This window comes from Leiobunum rupestre, chromosome 1 (assembly GCF_980474605.1).
Source record: "Leiobunum rupestre chromosome 1, qqLeiRupe1.1.hap1, whole genome shotgun sequence".
Lineage (NCBI taxonomy): Eukaryota > Metazoa > Arthropoda > Arachnida > Opiliones > Sclerosomatidae > Leiobunum > Leiobunum rupestre.
Window position 1 is genome coordinate 4,982,588 of NC_143384.1, and position 22,240 is coordinate 5,004,827.

The 22,240-nt window shown below is 34.3% G+C and overlaps 1 protein-coding gene across 1 annotated transcript; it reads left to right on the forward strand.

Moving 5' to 3' along the window:
• The first annotated feature begins 5,600 nt into the window (after positions 1-5,600).
• LOC149960453 (uncharacterized) lies at positions 5,601-20,465 on the forward strand. Its single transcript, XM_090177230.1, has 5 exons — positions 5,601-5,727; positions 10,498-10,634; positions 16,279-16,805; positions 17,111-17,852; positions 19,800-20,465. Exons 1-5 carry the CDS (start codon positions 5,601-5,603, stop codon positions 20,463-20,465), a joined length of 2,199 nt encoding a protein of 732 aa, XP_090033356.1.
• Positions 20,466-22,240: the final 1,775 nt, after the last annotated feature.

Consider the following 22,240-nt stretch of genomic DNA (forward strand, 5'->3'; position numbering starts at 1 on the left):
CATATAACTTTCCACTAAATGTTTTAATATGATTGAAAATTGGCATATAGTTTTCGTACGGCCTTGTGAACATAATTAAAAAATCGTATGGATCTGCGACCGTTATAGCGTCCGCCATCTTGGAAAATGGCGGTCTGCAATGTTGAATTTCGCATTCAAATTTGAATTCTATAGTCCGATTGTTTTCAACTTTGGTATATTCTTTTTTTTATGACGCTGAGAACACTATTACAAAATATTAAAGGTATTTGACGGTTACTTCGTCCACCATCTTGGAAAATGGCCACCTTGAAAATACTACCTGGTTGATAGCGTTCTTATAACTATTTCGAATCACTTTAGAGTTAGAATATTAGCTTTTAAAATATGGAAAATTAAAACCGATGATACAAATGTAAATTTATTTATGCATATATACAGGGTGTTAACTAAAAAAGTGACCAGGGCGAATATCTCAAAATGTGATTAGCTACGATTTTGAAATTTTCGGTTGTTATAGAGCGCTCAGGGGGTCAACCAACTATGAAAATGTCATTGACCTTGAACTATTTCTTCAAGTTCGTTGAAAATTAACTTGAGAACTGTAAGAGTTACGAAGTTGGTTCCAATTAAAAAAGTGTTCCCCGTCTCATTTTATGGCGAACTAGCTTTGACTCAATCTGATTTGCGAAATAGGAAGTTGAGCAATGTTAGGCCAAAATCAAGAAGGTAGTTAAGTTGATAACGTGTTAAAGACGATGTTCAACTGATAACTTTAAAAGTACTCTTGTTAGAGTACTGAAATTTGTTACACAACCTCATCGTGGTTGAGGGTCTTTGGTTTGAAAATTTCAGCTCCCAAAACTTGTCTTCCACACGTTATCAACTTAACGACAGGGGTCTTCTAGTTTTTGGCCTAACATTTCTCGACTACTTATTTCGGAAATCAGATCGAGCTAAAATGAGACAGTGAACACTTTTTTAATTGGAACCAACTTCGTAACTCTTACGGTTCTCAAGTTAATTTTCGAACCACCTTGAAGACATGGTTCAAGGTAATTGAAATTTTCATAGTTGGTTGACCCCCTGAGCGCTCTATGACAACCTAAAATTTCAAAATCGTAGCTTAAACACATTTTGAGATATTCGCCCTGGTCCATTTTTTAGTTAACACCCTGTATAATATAATACATTTAATTGTGGAAAATATTTAATTCGGAAATGCCCAAAACTATTTAAATATTCTTAATCTCCAATATTTATCTCGTCGTCTTCGTCAAGCAAATATTTCCCGGAGTTACTGCAGCTCTTACCACGACAGTGTCCACACATCGCGGAGCAAACTAGACCAGACCGTTTGAACTCGCAGATTTTAAAGCAAGTCGTTCTACAGTTACACGAAATGAGTGTTAGTAGGTGATCAGGCGCTGGTGGAAGGGTTGCGTGAATTGGCCTTATCTTCGGTATTTAAGTTGTTTCCTCTCCATTGTTGGACTTGAAGATAAACGCGAAAAGAATGAAGTTTAGAAGCGTCTGTTGTTGGAGCAAGTTTATCGAGATCGAAATAAGATTTCACTGACAAGGAGACTACCCGAGGTGTAACTCACCGATTTTCTTTAAATTCAGGGATTAAGTAGACCTTCACGTAACTTAAAAAAAACCCAAAGGGAAAAATGCGATGGGCTTTAGTTTTACCATGGCAACCGAAAACGTTTTTGACAACTAAAATATTCTATGTAAATTAACATAGGAAAATTGAAGATTCCTAAATTATTCAATTTTTTTTAAACAAAGGTGGTTAATTGTGGGTAAATATCAAATTGTGGGTAAATATCAAATTTGGTAACTAAAGCCCATCGCCTTTTTTTCCCTTTGGGGTTTTTTAAGTTACGTGAAGGTCTACTTAATCCCTGAATTTAAACAAAATCGGTGAGTTACACCTCGGGTAGTCTCCTTGTGAGAGATTAGCGACTGTTCTTGTAGACATGAAATATCTACAAGATTTTTGCTTATTTTACGACGGATTTTAACCTCAACACTTAAAATTTCTTTCGAGTTTTCCACTTGCTCCATAGATATCTCGTTATTTAACACTTTCTGATAAATCTCACGAACTGCTACTGTGTCATTTTTAGAATCGTTGATATCGTCAAGAATTAATGAAGATAGATCAGTTGCGGTAGAAAATGAGATCTAAGAGCTCGCGAATATGCGTGACCGGTGAACATTTTGTCAACAGACGATTTCACGTAAATTGTGTACCAAAGCTCCTGAAGGTCACTTCCCATCATTATAGTTCCCACCGACCCCATAAAAGACATTAATAAGTGAAAACCACCTAGTCACGGAATAACTTTGGAAATACACAGTGGAATTGTTTATGCGTGCCTTTTCAAAAGCGAAAAATAAAGCCGAATAAATAGTTGATAAGCTGCTGGGGTCCATGGTAATAAACGGTATCGGAAGTACTTTAGTAGTTTCATGTGCGTCTTGCTGAAACTTCGCTTTTTTATTGAATCCGTTCCAGCCTGGTGTATTTGTTGTATTACGCGAAATACGATGCCTGGTCTGCCATGTCAGCTCCAATATCAGCAATTTCGAACACATCTTTTGCTATGATATTTTTAAGACCCTGCGTTTAAGGGTGTTTGTATTTAACAGGCTTAATAGTTCCAGCGTCTTTAACAACTGGATTTACGGGGGGAGTATTAACACGTTCTACATTTGTAGAAATTGGCACCGATGTCGAAGGTGTGACACATTTTATTTCACCCATACTGTGAAATGTTCCTAGTCCAGCAACCGCGCGGATGTTGAAGTCGGCATTGTCGAAAACATATTGGATATATGCCCCGTTATCTATTGTAGTGGCTTCCGAAGCTCGAACTACTGACCGCTCATATCTGAGAACCTCTTTGAAAGATACGCACAATCCTAAGTTCGCCAGAATATCAACAAGTTGTCGTGAAGCGTAATTTCGGTGTAAATAAACGCCAAGTCCAACTTGTAAAGATGAAATAAACGAGCGTGGCCTTATTGCGGATATTATGGAATGTTTGATTGGCACGCATTTTCTCGATGACGATTTTGTGATATTTTCTATGAAACATCGAAGACTTTCGGGAACTTGTTCTTGACCCCCATTTAAAAAGGCCTTTTCAGTTGGATACACCCTTGTGACATAAACATTTGATCGAATGTCTTCGCGAATAATTCGTGCAGCTGTCTCTACTATTCGTTTCCTTTCGTCGTCTTGGTTAATTTTTCTTTGGTTATACCAAGCTTCAGATATCAAGCTTTCAGCTGTCTCCTTGAAAGTAAGAAAACTATATTTCAATTTTCAATCATATTGAAACATTTAGTGGAAAGTTATATGGAAAACCTTTTTGCAAGCCATTTTCCAAGATGGCGGCCAAAATAAGGTCGTAGACCAAATAAAATTATAATGCTATTCAGAAAGCCCTAAATGTATAATGTACCAATTTTCAACAGTTTTGGACATTTTAATTGAGATGGCGTCGGAAGCTCACACTTTTAGTATATTTTGTTTTGGGTCAAAAACTACCTATGTACCAATTTTCATCTTTATGGCAAAATGTTCCAGGTCAAGCCCTTTTTTAATCTATCTTTCCTGGGCTATTAGGCGCGTGCCTAGCCCCCCCCCCTTTTTAGGGGCCCCATTTCGACCCAATGAAACGAGCTAAATCAACTTTGTTTTTCATAAATTTAGTTTTTAATCCAGGGGCCCCAAAATCACAATGCGCCTAGGGCCCCAAGTGGTATAAACGCGCCACCGCTGGTCAGTCATAGCAAGTGGTTGGCACAAATAAGAATGGTCTGCTCTGTAACCCTTCCGGTTCACTTTCCCCCGCAAACTTATATTTTTTACTTTTTTTGTTTTATTTACTTTTGTTATTACGTTTCCCCGCACTCTTGACCCTCTAAATTTACAGTTTTTGTTAAGTATTCTTAAAGCCCCCTACATCAAATATCGTGGAATTCCGAGCTCTATTTAATTAAACTAATCCCAGTGTGAAATATAAATTTAATTTAATGATAAATAACTTTTGAACCATACATACAAATTAATTATTGTTTATAAGCCTTATAGAACTCGATAAAACCCCACGATAAAATATAAAATTAAGATAATAAATTAAACCATTCTCTCAATATAAATTATAAACTAAATCCCTGCCTTCGGCAACGTTAATATTAATCCCTCGCTAATGAAAGTGTTTTTCTCTCGGTCACAAGACCGTGTTGCAATACATTTCGAGCCGTCCATACCCAGGTTTTCCCAAAAACTTTCCGAACTAGACCAGTAAAATCCCCTCAGCTCACAGCGATCCCATGAAGTCATTTCAAGTCCACAAGCTTCATATTAACTCAAGTAGCGAGATCCCAAGAAAAGCGCGCGTTTTCCAAGGTTGCCGCCATAGAGTCGCGAGGGCACCTGGACATTTCCTCTTGGAGACAAAAAGAAGGTAACCTCGAGACTCCCTGGTATCCCCCCCCCCTGCAACCCCGAGCGACCTTTCGTAGATCAGACGACGTCATCAGTACCATCATAGGACACGAGTCTTAGGTATACCAATGACCCACGTAAGAAGGGAGGTCACTAATTACTTTTGTTTCAACTCCACCTACAATCTTTGGAACAAAACCAAGAGACAGAGCCCCAGAACGAACAGAACGGACAGAAAGGTAGAGAACTCTGCTTTTGGCAGACCTCGAAAGAATTCTGCTTTTGGCAGAACTCAACTTGTACCAGGAAGGAAGTCCACCTGTATTACCCGGATAAACCATGTCGAAATAAATATAAAATAATGTGCGATGAAGTCGCGCTGATATATTAACTAACCCTCAATGCAAACCACATGATCGGAACAACCCTCAATGATTGCCTAGATGACCCACAGCCAGGACATTCCGATCGGAAGAGTATAAGCCAAGCAGTAATAAGTCTGAGAAGCGTAATGCCCTCAACACCCTCGAATCACCTGTTGATCATCCAATATCTAGCCATTCCGAGAGAAGACAGCCAGATGACCGAGACCGATTCCCTAGCCTAGCCGGACATTTCAGACCGAAACCCGAAGTACCTACGCCCCCGTCAGCTTGTGAAGTAAATGAATATAGGAAGAAACCCGCAATCCGGCCGCCAAACCGTAGACGAGTAAATAAAGAGAATTAAAGAAAAGTGTGAATAAAGAAACGCGTAAACAAGCAATCCCCAAAGACGTCCCGTTCTGTGAAGTGCGTGTGTCGGGCATCTTACGTAAACCGAGGAACGAGAAAACCCGTAAACGGAGAGACGACAACGTAGCGGAGGACACCAAAACCGAGTGATGAGTAGAATTTCCATCATAAACCCCCCCATTGTAGAGTACCCAGGGTCGAAATACGAAGTAGCCAGTGAAAAGTAGAGAAAAATCTTGAAAAGAAAGCTTAATCCCTCGCTATTTTCCGAGAAAAGGATTTAAGACAGGTCCCCTCGAGGTTGCGAGTTCATTCTGCCTTCAGATTACTTTTTCCGTTCGCGTTGTGCCCTCGCTGTTGCCATTTTTTTGGTAAGATTTTACTATGAGTGTTAACACCAGTAGAGGGCGCAATCGACTATGGTGCTTTATCGTTCTGCGGCTTGTTCTCTTTTATATATAGCACATTATCCCACGGAATTATGCACCGTCTCTGGGCCTCTAGGCCAAGAGGATATGTTAGACATGACAGTTGTTCTGCTCAGCGGTAAATGTAGTATCTGTCACGTTACAGAACGCCTCCACAGCCGTTTTGTTAAAGATTTTTCTCTAAGTTAAGCTAATATCAGTTTACTATTGGGTAGATTTTAGCTGGTTAGGTTGGGTTAGTCAGGTGCCAATAAGGGGAACAATTGAAAACATTATGTTAAACTAATTTACTTTAATTATTGAGGTACTAATAATATTAATATCAACAAAATCAAGGAAATATCTGTCTAAAATATTGGTACTCTCGTCAAGTACCCGTTTGTACCCTGAATTTTCATTTTACAGGAAATTGAGAAACAAAAACGCCATCTAGGGGGGCGACACTCATAGTAAAATCATACCATTTTTTTTAGTTAATTATTGTCATTGTTTCATTGTAGAATCTTAAATTGTAGTATTTAATTGTAGAGTTTATTATTATTTAGTGTAAGTGTATTTTAATATCTGTCCCCTCCGTCCTTCGTGCCCAAGATGCCTGAGAGTAGGGATATAGGAACCGATCCCATAGAAAATAGTAAGAGATAGTTTCATTAACAAATTGAAGGTCAAAGAGTGTTTTTTTAGTGTTTCAATACCCCTCGTATATGGGAAAAAGCTAAAAGAACCATAGTAGAAATGGCCTAACCATCACAAGAAGAAAACTAAAATTATCCCCGAAGTTACCCCCCGCAATTTTGTTAATTTGTTTTGTATTTTAGTGTTATTTATAAATTTGAGCGTTAAATAAAGATTTTGTGATTGATTAACGACAAAGGGTTTCCATTCTGAATTCGAATCTCCCCCTCTTTTTTATTTTTTTTCTTTTAGTCTAGTCAAATTACCCGAAAACTGGGCTCGAAATGGAAAAAATTTGCGACAAGCAAAACTCAACAGAATTGTACTTGTATTGGGGTCCTGTAAGACATACTAAAATGTACCACTTTGCACACGTGCCAAAGTGGTCTAAAAATGGCCGCCATTTTGTCTATTTTGGCAATTACCCATATTTAACTTACCATTTTATAGATAGAAACTTTTAGTCAATTACAATGTTGTATAACTTTCCATTGTACATATTTTGGCGTATCATTTGGTGATGTAAACCGAATCTATACATACCTGCATAGATTAGATCTATGTTTGAACATAGAAGTTCTCGAAATCACTGGACTTACCGTACTTGTAAGCCGCCCTTGAATTTCAATTAACGCATATTTTCCTCCAAAAATATTTTATAACAGAATTGTTTGCACGCTTAAGTCGCCCGAGGAATTAGAACAATGTTTTGAGTACGAATTGTCTTCATGTCCTACATCTATATTCAACGAAGGAATTGTAAGGAAAAATGTTAAATCAGATTTACTAGAAGAGTTGGATAAAATTGTCCCTCCGACAAACGTATTAACTAAGAATCCTAATAACAGCAAGGTTAACTCTTGCACAAAGTAAAATGGCAACGCATTTCGACCTACTCTAATATATTTCAACCATATGTTAGTTATCTAACGTATAACTACGGTCTGCACACCTCAATTGTTTTTGGTGGATATAGTGCTCGGAATTGTTTATTCATTATCCACAAATTTTCGGATTTATTTAAAAAACGTTGGTAAAAAGAATATCATACTTATTTAATTATGTTTTTTACGCAACCAAGCATTTATTTGAATAAAAGTGGTATTTATTTAAATACTTGTTTGTTTTATTTAAATAATAGGCTTATTCACTTTCGATTATTTAAACATTTTACAATTTTTATTCAACTACTGGTTATTTAAATAAATATTATTTAAATATCGCCGAGCTTATTTTATTCATGGATAAAAATTAATCGAATGCCGAACACTAGGTGGATACGACTCCGAGAAAAGTAGTACAAAGAGCGAAAAACATAGGTGCCAAACAAAGACCATCAGCCCTACAGTCTTAATTCACAATGATCTTGTGTGCATTATGTCGCAAAGTGATTTTCTATCGAATGTCTAAAACTAAAAAATAATTTATAAGGAACCTATCTTTGAAACTATAGTGAAAAGGGGGTTCACTGTTTGTCATGAGAAAAGCGATGCTGATACGGTCATTGTTTCAAAGGCTATAGAAATCAGAGCGCAAAGTAATCCTACATTTGTCATCTCAGAGGACACCAATGTAATGGTTCTAATAATTTACCACTGCAAAGATAACGATAATTTTATGGTACGACCAGGTAAAGGCTCAAAGGCTGACAAGATTACTAATGTACATAATCTGAAAGTTAAATTAGGGAGCTAAGCTGAAATTTTGCCATTTCTTCACTCATTTTCTGGGTGCGATACCACCTCAGCATTTTACAGAAAGGGTAAAAAATCGGTTTTGAAACTCTTTAATGACAATGACGATTTGGCACAAGACGCTCTTATTTTCAATGCCGTTAACCCTGACAAAAATAAACTAAACTAAATTGGAGAAAGCTAATTTTAAAACTGTATGGAGCTTTAAAACGCGCAAAGTCCCTAAACCAACAGAGGTATCTCATGTACAATAAATTTGCGTCAAAGCAGGTTATCAGCGGCACATTTGAGATGGCGTCACTCCCACCAACTTCTGAAGCCGCCAAACATCACATACACCGAGTGTATTTTCAGACTCAAGAATGGCTGGGGACGGAATCGTTACACCATGACTGGGGTTGGAAAAACAATGACGAATATTTGGAACCAATTCGCAGTCAAATACCTCCAGCCCCTCAATAGATATTAAATTAAATATTTTGTGGCTGCAAATCTAGTAACTGCGGAACATCATGCACATGCAAGAAACTTGGAATTTACTGTACAGCAATGTGTGGACAGTGTAATGGCATAACATGTTTAAATTCTTTAAAGACGAAGAAATATATTAATTGAAAGTATACATTTTTACTACACAACGTGTAAGAAAAAATGGATATTAAATTTTAAATACATGTATATTTATAAAAATAAAATTAAGGACTAAAATTAAGGACTGCTCTGGCTAAGTAATCCAATAAGTCATTTTCTAGATTAAGTGTAAATAATTTCTGTAAATCCTTAATTACGTATTATATATAGATTGAACGGTAATTCAAGGGATTTCGAGAATTTCTATGTTCCGACTTCGATCTAATCTATGCAGGTATGTATCGATTCGGCTGACATCACCAAATGATACGCTAAAATATGTACAATGGAAAGTTATACAACATTGTAATTGACTAAAAGTTTCTATCTATAAAACGGTAAGTGAAATATGGGTAATTGCCAAAATAGACAAAATGGCGGCCATTTTTAGACCACTTTGGCACGTGTACAAAGTGGTACATTTTAGTATGTCGTACAGGACCGCAATGCAAGTACAATTCCGTTGAGTTTTGCTTGTCGCGAATTTTTTCCATTTCAAAAGTTAAATTGACTAGACTATTTCCCCTGTATGTAACCCCCTCTCTCAGATTTAATTCACTCCACGATAAGGCCACGACTCGCATTTTGTCGTTATCTTCCCCCCGCCTTGGTGAATTAATATCTTTGAGCAAGGGCTAGGAATATTTCTGTGAACAATCAATACTCACGATTCAGTAAAATTCCTTAAAAACCTTACAGCTCTTACTCTGACACCCCAATAGTGAGAGCGCATGGTTACAAAATATACCCGAATTGTTCGAAATTGGTATACAGCTCTGAAAACTGATATACACGTGCCTTGAACTATACTCTCGATTACCTAAATTTTATTTAAAAAAAAAACCGACTGGAAAAACTTTTATAAGCAAAAACGCCCTTGTTGCCGAGACCGCGCGCATCTTAGTTTAATAGGGAAAAATGGTAAATCGCATATATCTCGGGTGGTAAAGGTGGAAAAGTTATGAAATTTTTTATGGTGATACGTGTCACAGTACTACTTAAAACCTGATATGGAACCACATCGAGATATTTTTTTACTTGACTTTTTAACGATTTTTCGTTTTTCTCCATAGGGAAAAATGGCATATCAGGTTTTAAGTAGTACTATGACACATATCACCATAAAAAATGTCATAACTTTTCCACCTTTACCACCCGAGATACACGCGATTTACCATTTTTCCCTATGGAGAAAAATGAAAAATGAAAACAAAACGTCAAGTAAAAAAAATACCTCGATGTGGTTCCATATCAGATTTTAAGTAGCACTGTGACAAGTATTACCATAAAAAAATTCCTAACTTTACCACCTTTACCACGCGAGTTACACGTGATTTACCATTTTTTTATTCCTAAAGTTGCGGAGATAAGTTGCAACTTAGACCATATATTTTAAAATTTGTCTTCTTTCGCAAATTTTCTTTTGGGTCCTTGATTTAAACTTAGCTGAGTGTCTCGAGACGGGAGAGTATTGTTTAAATAATCTTCAATATTTTTAGGGGCAATCTATGTGCATATTCCCAATTCTTTGAATCTTATGAGAGATTCCTCATCTGAATCTTCAATCAAACTAGCTTCTAGATTAATACCATGGGTCATCTAATATATTTTAAAAATAACAATCAAAACAAGACGTTTATTATAAGACAAGATAAACCTTACCTTCAAGTGTCTTGAAAAGTTGTAAATATTTTTAGCCTCATTAGCACTAAGATATTTGGAGCAAAATTAACAAATCAAAACCATTGCTCGCTGAGATTTCTGTTTTTGTTTGGTGCTATAGCTGTGACCAAAATACTCAAAGTAATCACCTAGTTTAGCACCGGCCGGAGAAAGTTCAAAAACGAAATTAATTTTAGGCTTAATGACTTTTGGCTTTTGGTTTTTAGCATTTGTGGAAGAAATTTCGGTGTCATTAAACTCATTGTCTACAGATGCTAATTTCGTTTGCACTAACCATTTATCTAAACCAGAAGACTCTGATCCCGATTCACTAACCGGCAAATCCACCGAAGAATCCGCAACCGTATTCACACTGATTAGTTATAAAAATTAGACTTCATCCACAATCAAACTCGTTGTTTCGAACTTCGGATCGGCAAAAAGGTAACTGTTTAGCTCGCGCTGGGAAGGTTTAGTTTTTGTTTTAATAGAACCATCGAGAAATGGGGGGTGGAGAGAAAGTAAACGCGTTACTTTTTTAGCCGCCGTGGTTTGGAACTATCCCATAATTCGAACTTTCGAAGGGGTGCTCGGATTAATTGCCGAAAACGTAAGCAGCTGCAGGATCAAGGGGGACTGGACGACTAGGAGGGGAGGAAGTGCACACACTAGCGGTATGACTGCGGTTTCGGAATTCGGAATGAGTAACCTAGAGTTATATTTTTTCGAAAGCCAAAATGCAACTCGTCATTTTTTTTAAGTAAAACATCTCGCCTCTTTCCGCTCTTTTGCAAACAAAATTTAAGGGTTCGTCTCTTTTTCCCGCTCTTTTTTCGGGAAGGAAACCAGCTCGTCTCCCTTTTACTCTCACAATTTTTTCGTGAGAGGAGCTCGCTCGTAGATACGCTCATCTCCCAAGATTATGTATCGCTCAACTCGTCCGCTCTTCCCACGCAATAATTTTATTGCAACTCTCTCATCTCACGCTCGTAAGAGTTTCGTAGCTATAAAGCTCGATCTTGCTCCTCTCGTAGACTGAGGGTAGCCGCTCACTCCGACTCAAAACGCTCACGACCTATCTAAAATGAGCTGAGCTCGCTCAACACTGAGCACCGCAAACCATTTTGACGAACAATAGTCGAAGTCAAATTATGTGATGGTTTTCTTAAATGTCGTCGGATTGTTTCTCACGATAAACGTCAAATCATGAAGTTGAAATTTACACAGTTTATTGTAATATTGCTTTATTTATTCTTCTAGCGTTCTCACGTTCGACGAGACAAAACTAGGACGAATCGAATTCTACGAAGAATTCCATCAAAGGCGATATTTTTTTTCAGCGGCAGATTATTCTCAAACGGATGCGACAGCCTCGTCCATGGAATTTCTGTCACGCGTCTTTTCTCTGTACTACTGCGGAAAAGTGGCATCCGTATTGACTTTCGCCCTTGAGGTCATCGTTTATCTGGTCCAGTGTTGTAAATCTGGTTCTCAAATAACCTCCGAAAGTTATTTATCGAAAATTATTAAAAGTTTCCCAAATCTGATCAGTAGAAATAAAGGGCCAAAACTCTTAAAGCGAACGACTAATCTGAGAAAATACCATGATTTCACTGAAACTACAATAATTGAGTATTTTATAGAAACTTGAGTTAAAATTATGTCCCAAATTTGGTTTCCAAAAGCAAATTCATTGTTACGTGAGCCATTGAGAGTTAAACTAATTACAGCTATAATTGTTTGTACTTTTAAACCGAATTTTTACTATAAGTCGCTTGTCCTCTCTACTCTAATTGAATTGATGTCGCTTCCTTCAAATACAAATTTAGTTCGCTATTAATTTTTTACTTTTTAGTTGATAATAAATTGTACGCTAACAAATAATCGAAATTGGCTGGCTCAAAAAGTTGAAACGGATAACTTCTGAAACAAGTCGCTTAGTTTTCTTTTAAGTATAGCATTATATTGTAAGGAAAACTAACAAAGCCAGGTTCTCCTTACTCTACCAAATTGATTCGCCCTTTTAACGTAGTTTTGGTCGAAATGCGGTGAAAATTTCAATGTGGAAAAAGAGAAGCACTCCCATAAGATTTCGATTCTATTTTGGTTAAGCAGGGCATTTAAGGCAAATGAAATCACTTTAGGTCATAGGTATTTTTGAAAATAATTGAACTGCTTTTGTCAAAAAATAAAAAATAATATCAGAAGTAAATAAAAATTATCTTGCAAAAGAACTATCCATGTTGACATGGAATTTTCATAAGAATATTATACGATGTAGATAATTTATGTTGTTAAAACGAAGACGCTAAAAAAGTTGATGTTTGAGTGGTAGTTTCCGATTGAAGGTCGAACGACTGAATAAACGATTTTTAACGTAGGTGGTTAATTGATTGAAACGCGAGTAAAACTTTTTAAAAACTGATTATATTTCTTTAAAATTGTTAAAATTTTGGCTCGCGTAACATGATGGGCTGGCCACCACCTTCCTACGCATTGTAACCCGGCCACCTGAATTAATGGCTTTAAAAGTCACTTGATGACTTAGACCTAAGGTAGTGCCTTGGGTATTAGCCTAGCTTTTTTTAATTTAATTATTATTATAATTATTATTATTATTATTATTATTATTATTATTATTATTATTATTATTATTATAATTATTATTATTATTATTATTATTATAATTATTATTATAATTATTATTATAATTATTATAATTATTATTATAATTATTATAATTATTATTATAATTATTATAATTATTATTATAATTATTATAATTATTATTATAATTATTATAATTATTATTATAATTATTATAATTATTATAATTATTTTTTTTTTCAGATTAAGCCCACACCTTACTGGTGTGGGCGTTTATTTAAAAGACTACAAATTACAATTGACAAGGTGTAATTTTTCCATATCAAGAAGGGCTAAAAGAAATTCTTTTGTACATTTGTTTTTTCTTTTTTTTTTAACAAAGCGTGACATCTATTTATATTTTTACATTTTATCAGAGGATATATTTTCGTATCACAGATTTTAGGGGAGAGACAAAATCTCTTACAAAGGGGTTATTCATCCAGGATCAATGTTAAACTTGTTAATTCTATTAAAACAATTTTTTAAGTTTAAGTTACTTTTATGAAATTCAGTTTTTATACATTGTTTTATTTTAGTTTGATATCTTTGCTTTAGAAGTTGTAATGAGTGTGTCAGTGGTTCGTTACAGAGCGAAAGTGAATAAATAGCTAGTTTCGCAATTGAAATTATTATACATTTAATTAAAGAATATTCGTTTTTTGTTTGATTTAATAACCAGTATTTTTTTCGTTTAACGAGAAATCTTTGTCAAAGTTTCTGATTATCTTTTCGATATAGTTGAGGAATTCAATTGTTATTTTACATTCAAAATATATGTGTTCAAAAGTCGCAATGTTCGTATGACATAGACAGCAGTATTTAGTGATATTTTGTAAGAAGTGGGTGGCCGTGTTTGGTGTTACGATTTTGCCAAAGAATAGTCTGTAAATCAAGTTATTTTCTTGAGCATTAAACGTGGTTGACCAGCTAATGCTCCAATTTACTGAAACGGAGGGTTCACAGTTTACAATTGTAGGAATTTTGTCTATTAATGGGGGTTTTTTAGAGCATAATTATAATTATTATTATAATTATTATTATTATTTTTTAGGTAAGGACGTCTTTTATTTCAGTTTGATGCTTTACATTTATAGAGAGTTTGAGGTGCATATTTTTACAGTTCTATTTTTTGAGGTGCATATTTTTACAGTTCTATTTTTTGAGGTGCATATTTTTACAGTTCTATTTTTTGAGGTGCATATTTTTACAGTTCTATTTTTTGAGGTGCATATTTTTACAGTTCTATTTTTTGAGGTGCATATTTTTACAGTTCTATTTTTTGAGGTGCATATTTTTACAGTTCTATTTTTTGAGGTGCATATTTTTACAGTTCTATTTTTTGAGGTGCATATTTTTACAGTTCTATTTTTTGAGGTGCATATTTTTACAGTTCTATTTTTTGAGGTGCATATTTTTACAGTTCTATTTTTTGAGGTGCATATTTTTACAGTTCTATTTTTTGAGGTGCATATTTTTACAGTTCTATTTTTTGAGGTGCATATTTTTACAGTTCTATTTTTTGAGGTGCATATTTTTACAGTTCTATTTTTTGAGGTGCATATTTTTACAGTTCTATTTTTTGAGGTGCATATTTTTACAGTTCTATTTTTTGAGGTGCATATTTTTACAGTTCTATTTTTTGAGGTGCATATTTTTACAGTTCTATTTTTTGAGGTGCATATTTTTACAGTTCTATTTTTTGAGGTGCATATTTTTACAGTTCTGTTTTTTGAGGTGCATATTTTTACAGTTCTATTTTTTAAGTTAACAGAAATACACATTTAAGTTCTACAATTTTTCATATTGCAAGTTTACAATCTCGCAAATCAGAGTTTACAGCTTTGCATAGTTTTTCTTGGAATCTTAACACATTTTAAGTTTACATTTTTACACATTTTAGCTTTTAAGTTTTACACTTTTGAACTCTACCTTTGTACATATGTCAAGTTTGAAGTTTTAGACTTCTGAAATTAAAATTTTTACACATCTAAATAATACATTTTTATTAATTAATTAATATTATTATAATTAATATTATTTTAATTAATGTAATTATAATTAATATTATTATAATTATTATTATTATTAATATTATTATAATTATTATAATTAATATTATTATAATTAATATTATTATAATTAATATTATTATAATTAATATTATTATAATTAATAATATTATTATAATTATTATTATTATAATTAATATTATTTTATTTTTTTTGTTAAGACGTCTTTTAATTTACAATGAAGTTTTACAAATGGTGGAAGAAAGAAACATTATTACGTGTGCGGTTTTTTTTAAGGAATTTGAATCCGAGTCTTTGGGTCATTTTTGACAATGGTAGCTTTTGGAAGCGGGGAAGTATGTAAAATTCAGGGGTTTGCACAATTATATAATTACAAGGGGAAATTAACACTTTACAAGATCAAAGCAGTATAAGATTTTACCTTCGATATAGCTTGTTCCAATCTGGAATTTTTTTTTGAGTAAATTAGTGTAAATTAGTATTCATATGGGTTATCAGCCTGGGTCAATATCACAGATGTTTACTTTATTCAGGGTATGCGCTATGTTTTTTAGGTTTAAGCCCTGTTTGCAGTTTTCAGTTAAGACAAATTGTTTGATTTTTTCATTGAATCGTTTTTTCAAAAAATTTAGAGGGTGTTGCAAAGCGTCGTGACACAGAGAGAGAGAATAAATTGATAATTTTGCTGTAGTTAGAATTAAACATTTGACAAAATAGAAATAATCTTTAGTTAGGTCTAGAACCCAATAATTTTTTATATTTAATGAGAAGGTTTTATCAAAGTCTCGAATAGTTTTTTCAATGAAATTTATAAAAAGGATGACAGTGGGGCACGTGAAATGTATGTGGGAAAAGTCTGCTGGGGAGGCATTACACAGGGGACAGTTTTTATTAAAATTTGGAAAAGCGTGGGAGGCCGAAACTGGAGTTAGTATTTTACCGAAAAATAATCTATAAATTAAGTTGTTTTCCTGGGCGTTGAAGGTACTCGACCAGCAAAAGTTCCAATTCATACCGGACGAGTCCTCACATTGAATAATTTGAGGGATATTCTCGAGTGGGCTTACGCTCTTTGGGAATAACTTCGAAATTACATTTTTGGAGATGGTTTTTATTGGGACGATTTTTTGATTTTGAGTGTAGAATAGACGGTCTGTCATGTTAAAGGGGTTTGGGATAAGGGGGTTTATAATTAATATTATTATAGTTAATATTATTATAATTAATATTATTATAATTATTATTATTATAATTAATATTATTATAAATAATATTATTATAATTAATCGCACAGATCTTGAAGTCGTGAAGGAATGTATTTTTGTGCAGATCAAGACTTCTAACGAAGCCACACTAATAGTGGGTAATCTCTATTTCTCACCCAAACTAACTCCGGTCGAACTCATTAATAATATTACACTATTATCATCTAAACTCAACGACATTCCTGACGACCTGTTAATTCTTGGTGACTTTAACGTCCCTGGAGTTAACTGGTCAACCAACTCCAACATTGATTGCTATCCCAATGTTCGCACGAAAGCACAAGCAGTTATTGACTTCTGCGCGGAATGTAATCTTTCACAACTAAATTCGGTTCAGAATTCTAAGGGGAACGTACTTGATCTCATTCTAGTCAGCAACAATCTTGTGACATCCAGCTTAGCCCCTAGTCCCCTAGTTTCGATTGACCCATATCATCCACCAATTATTGCAACCTACCATAGTGACATTCATTGCTCAGCACCACGTACTGATGCTAACTTCAACTACCGTCGCGGTGACTATGAAAAACTGTACAGAGACTTAGCGTCTATGGATTGGTCAGAACTCTATAGCTCACAGGATGTTGACAAGTGCGTAGAGCTCCTAACTGATCGCGTTCAGAAGTCAATGACAAAACACATTCCCAAATCAAAAATTAAAAGAAATTCTAGGTATCCTCATTGGTACCCTGCCGATTTGATTCAAACTCTAAAAAAAAAGATTACTATCACCGCAAAACTAAACGACTAGACTGTCCTGATGACAGAAACAAATATGAAGCCCTCTGAAAAGAAGCCAAACTCTTACTTGCAATAGCTAGAAAAGAACAAGCTCAATCAACATACGAACAAGCGCTACTAAACCCTAAGTCCCTCTGGAATTTTGTCAACAATAGAACGAAGAACCAGTCACCTACAATCTCGATTGCGGTCGACTCAACAATAACCTCTGACCCAACCACCTTAGCACAGGAATTCTCCAGAAACTTTACAAACATTGCTTCAGACACTCTAACTGACGTACTCAGTAACTACCCGTATGCATGCCCCGAGGTCTCCCAAGGCACCCTCAACCGCGTCAAGGTCAATGAAACAAATATTCGTCTAGCTATCAAAAAATTAAAACTTACCATATCCACCGGAGTTGATAACATTCCTATGTTTATCATCAAGGGTTGCGAAGACATTCTAGTGCCAATACTACTCCACATTTTTAACGTATCTTTTACCACGGGAAAATTTCCCATGTTGTGGAAGTCAGTCGTCGTGACTCCGGTTTACAAAAGTGGGTTCGCAGGCGATGTGAAGAACTACCGCCCCATCTCGTTACTTTGCTGCTTTGCAAAAGTGCTTGATTCGGTAATGCAAACCATTCTGTACAACTGGTTTAAACCAAATCTTGCAGACAGTCAGCACGGATTTGTAAAATCAAGATCAGTGGAAACTAATCACATCTCATTTCTAAATGATGTTATGCCACAAGTCGCAAATCGTGGTCAGGTCGACGTCATCTCGATCGATCTGTCGAAAGCCTTCGATAGGGTTTCCCACCCTCTTTTGATCCACAAATTGCAAAAATACGGTATGGTGGGCATGGCCTCTGACTGGCATAAAGACTATCTAAGCGGCCGCACTAACGTAATGAAATGCAACGGCACTGTCACCAATGTCTCTTTCCCTTCAGACTGCGGTGTACCCCAGGGCAGCTCATTAGGTCCACTACTTTACAACATATATGCTAACGACTTACCATGCGTTCTACAACATTCCAAAATTATACAATTCGCAGATGACAACAAAATTTACAATACTATTATAGCTCGAAATGACAGCAACAACCTTCAAAACGACCTTAACATAATTAATATTTGGTGCACTAAAAATAATCTTATTATAAACGAAAATAAAAGCCTGGCTACTACCTTTACACGCAAAACCAACAAAATTATGAGTAATTACACCTTAAATGGCAAGGCTGTGTTGCGCACTAACATTTTAAAAGACTTGGGCATTATCCTTGAATCGGGACTCTATTTTAGAGAACACGTAGCGAACGTCGTCGGACGGACCAGACGGACGCTTTACGGAATCCTACGGTTAGCCAAGGAACTAAATTCTCTCTACTGTTTCAAAACACTTTTCTTAAGCCTAGTGAGAACAAAGCTCACCTACGATATGCTCGCCTGGGGAGGCTGTGCAAGTTACTTGATATGCAAGATCGAAAACGTGCAACATAAATTCCTGGAGTTAGCACACACTAATTTCCTCAAACACCTGCCCTACAGTTTCTCCTACTTAAGCAACCACTTAAGCCTGGAAACGATACAATCATTTAACAAAAAACGAGAACTAATCTTTCTTAAAAATACATTAAACAACACCTACACAATTGATCTCATGAATTCACTTAAATTCCACGTCCCAAAAATTGACACCAGGCGAAAACAAACTTTCGCCAAATCCAACTTAGATTCTCCAATGTCTAGATTCCAAGATACATGTAATAAATACAACGAACAAATCGATATATTCTCTTGTAGAATCTCGGACATATTGAAACTAAAATCGTTGCCATAGTCACAGCCTCATCTTGTAAATATTGTATATTGATGTATATTGACGTTACTATTATGTTAACCCTATTTCAGTGTATCGCCTTGTAGGTACCCTTTGTACTGTTGCTTTACACTCTAAATAAACTATTTCATTTCATTATTATAATTATTATTATTATAATTAATATTATTATAATTAATATTATTATAATTAATATTATTATAATTAATATTATTATAATTATTATTATTATAATTAATATTATTATAATAATTATTATTATAATTAATATTATTATAATTATTATTTTTTCAGTTTAAGCCCACACCTTACTGGTGTGGGCGTTTATTAAAAGACTTATAAGTTACAATTGACAAGGTGTAATTTTTCCATATCAAGAAGGGCTAAAAGAAATTAATTATTATAATTAATTATAATAATTATTATTATTATAATTATTATAATATAATAATTATATAATAATAATTATATAATTATTATAATAACCCTAAACATCTATGGGACTTCGTGAACAATCGAATTAAAAATAAAGTACCACATATTTCTCTCAACATTGACTCCACGCTAACTTCGGATCCAGATACCCTAGCTAAGGAATTCTCCAACAAATTTAAAAACATCGCAACCGACTCGCTAGGCGACACCTCTAATTACACTCTCAAAGAATCTAAATTTGAAAACACGCTCAATAATTTTAACATAGACGAGATTGATATTCGAATTACAATCAAAAATCTAAAACTAACTAAATCGACTGGAATTGACAATATTCCCCTATTCTTAATTAAAGGCTGCTCCGACATTCTATCCCCTCTACTCTATCATATTTTCAATTTATCTCTAAAAACGGGTATTTTCCCTTCGCTCTGGAAGACCATTCTAATTTCCCTAATATTTAAATCAGGGTTTTCGGGAGAACCCGAAAACTATCGTCCAATATCCCTACTTTGCTGTTTTGCAAAAATATTTGATTCGTTAATTCACAAACTTTTGTACAATTGGTTTAAGCCGTATTTCTCTGAGACCCAACACGGCTTCCTTGTATCACGTTCCTTCGAGACGAACCATGTCTCTTTCCTGAACGACATCACGCCCTCTGTGCTTAGTTGCGGCCAAGTTGACGTAATCTCTATAGATCTTTCAAAGGCTTTTGACAGGGTCTCGCACCCTCTACTACTACGGAAACTAGAACTATACGGACTCAACGACCAAGCCCTATGTTGGATGAGCAATTACCTAACTGGAAGAAATAATGTACTAAAATGTAACGGTTGCGTAACAAACGTTTCCTACCCGACAACTTGTGGCGTTCCTCAAGGAAGTTCCCTCGGTCCATTATTATATAACATCTACGCTAATGACCTCCCTTCAGCGATTACTAATTCGAAACTACAAAAATTTGCTGATGACAACAAAATTTACCGAAAAATTCAAAGTGCCATCGATTGCGACCTACTGCAAAAAGATATTGTAAACGTCAGCAACTGGTGCGTTTCCAATAACTTATTAATTAACGACAATAAGAGCCTTATCGCATCCTTTACTAGAAAAACAAATTGCACATACTTCGCTTACGAAATTAACGGCCGTCATGTCCCTAGAACAGACACTTTAAAAGATCTCGGTATAGTACTGGACACAGGCCTCTACTACCGAGAGCAAATATCCCTCTAAAGACCTTTTCACACGAGCCAACTTTTCAAATCAAAATGCTGAGTCAGCAAAAATGGATCAGTGATCCATTTTTTTCTCGCGTACATTTTTGCTGGATCAACTCATCGAACTTTTATTCACACGAACCAACTAGTTGGCTCAACTCGAGTTGACTCATCTAGTTGGGTCAAAAAGTTGGCTCGTGTGAAAACGCCTTTAGTTGGAAAAGCTAAACGTTTACTTTACGCTGTTTTAAAACTATCTAGAGACTTACACTCAATACATTGCTTTAAATTACTATACACCAGTCTCGTTAGGTCAAAATTGACTTATGGTAATCTCGCCTGGGGAGGTTGCGCTGACTATCTCTTTAAAAAAGTTGAAAGTGTGCAGAGAAAATTCGTTGAACTAGCACACACATACTTTCTCAAAAACAAACCGTACGATTACGAATTTTTATTAAATCTTTTAAATTTGGACATTATTAAATTATTTAACGAAAAACGCAAAATTTTGTTTATTCGAAAAACAATTAAAACATTTAAACTTAACAATTTAACCGAATCTTTAAACTTTTCAGTTCCAAAATATGGTACCAGAAACCAACTTACCTTTAACCAATGTCATATTAAATCTCCCTTACAGAGAATGCAAAATACATGCAATTCGTGCAACGATATTTTAGAAATTTTTTCTTGTAAAAATTCAGATATTCTAAAACTAAAATAGCTTAATTTCATCCCCTTGAAACACTGTTTAAAACTTCCAAACTTTTGTAAAAAGGAAAAAAAAAACTTATTTTATGTACATATATATTACTGTAACTATGTAACTAACCCAACTTTGTAAAATGTTGAAACCAGTGTATGTCCTTGTTGGTGCTTTCTGCGCTGTTGATATGCACTTTAAATAAAATCCATTCATTCATTCATTCATTATAATTAATATTATTATAATTAATATTATTATAATTAATATTATTATAATTAATATTATTATAATTAATATTATTATAATTAATATTATTATAATTAATATTATTATAATTAATATTATTACAATTAATATTATTATAAATAATATTATTATAATTAATATTATTATAATTAATATTATTATAATTATTATAATTATAATTAATATTATTATAATTAATATTATTATATTTAATATTATTATAATTAATATTATTATAATTATTATTATTATAATTATTATTATTATTTTTTTTTTGGTTAAGACGTCTTTTATTTTACAATGAAGTTTTACAAATGGTGGAAGAAAGAAACATTATTATACGTGTGTGGTTTTTTTTTAAGGAATTTGAATCCGAATCTTTGGGTCATTTTTGACAATGGTAGCTTTTGGAAGCGGGGAAATTAACATTTTACAAGTTCAGAGCAGTATAAGATTTTACCTTGGAAATAGCTTGTTGCAATCTGGAAATTTTTTTAGTAAATTAGTATTCATATGGGTTATCAGCCTGGGTCAATATCACAGATGTTTACTTTATTCAGGGTATGCGCTATGTTTTTTAGGTTTAAGCCCTGTTTGCAGTTTTCAGTTAAGACAAATTGTTTGATTTTTTCATTGAATCGTTTTTTCAAAAAATTTAGAGGGTGTTGCAAAGCGTCGTGACACAGAGAGAGAGAATAAATTGATAATTTTGCTGTAGTTAGAATTAAACATTTGACAAAATAGAAATCATCTTTAGTTAGGTCTAGAACCCAATAATTTTTTATATTTAATGAGAAGGTTTTATCAAAGTCTCGAATAGTTTTTTCAATGAGATTTAG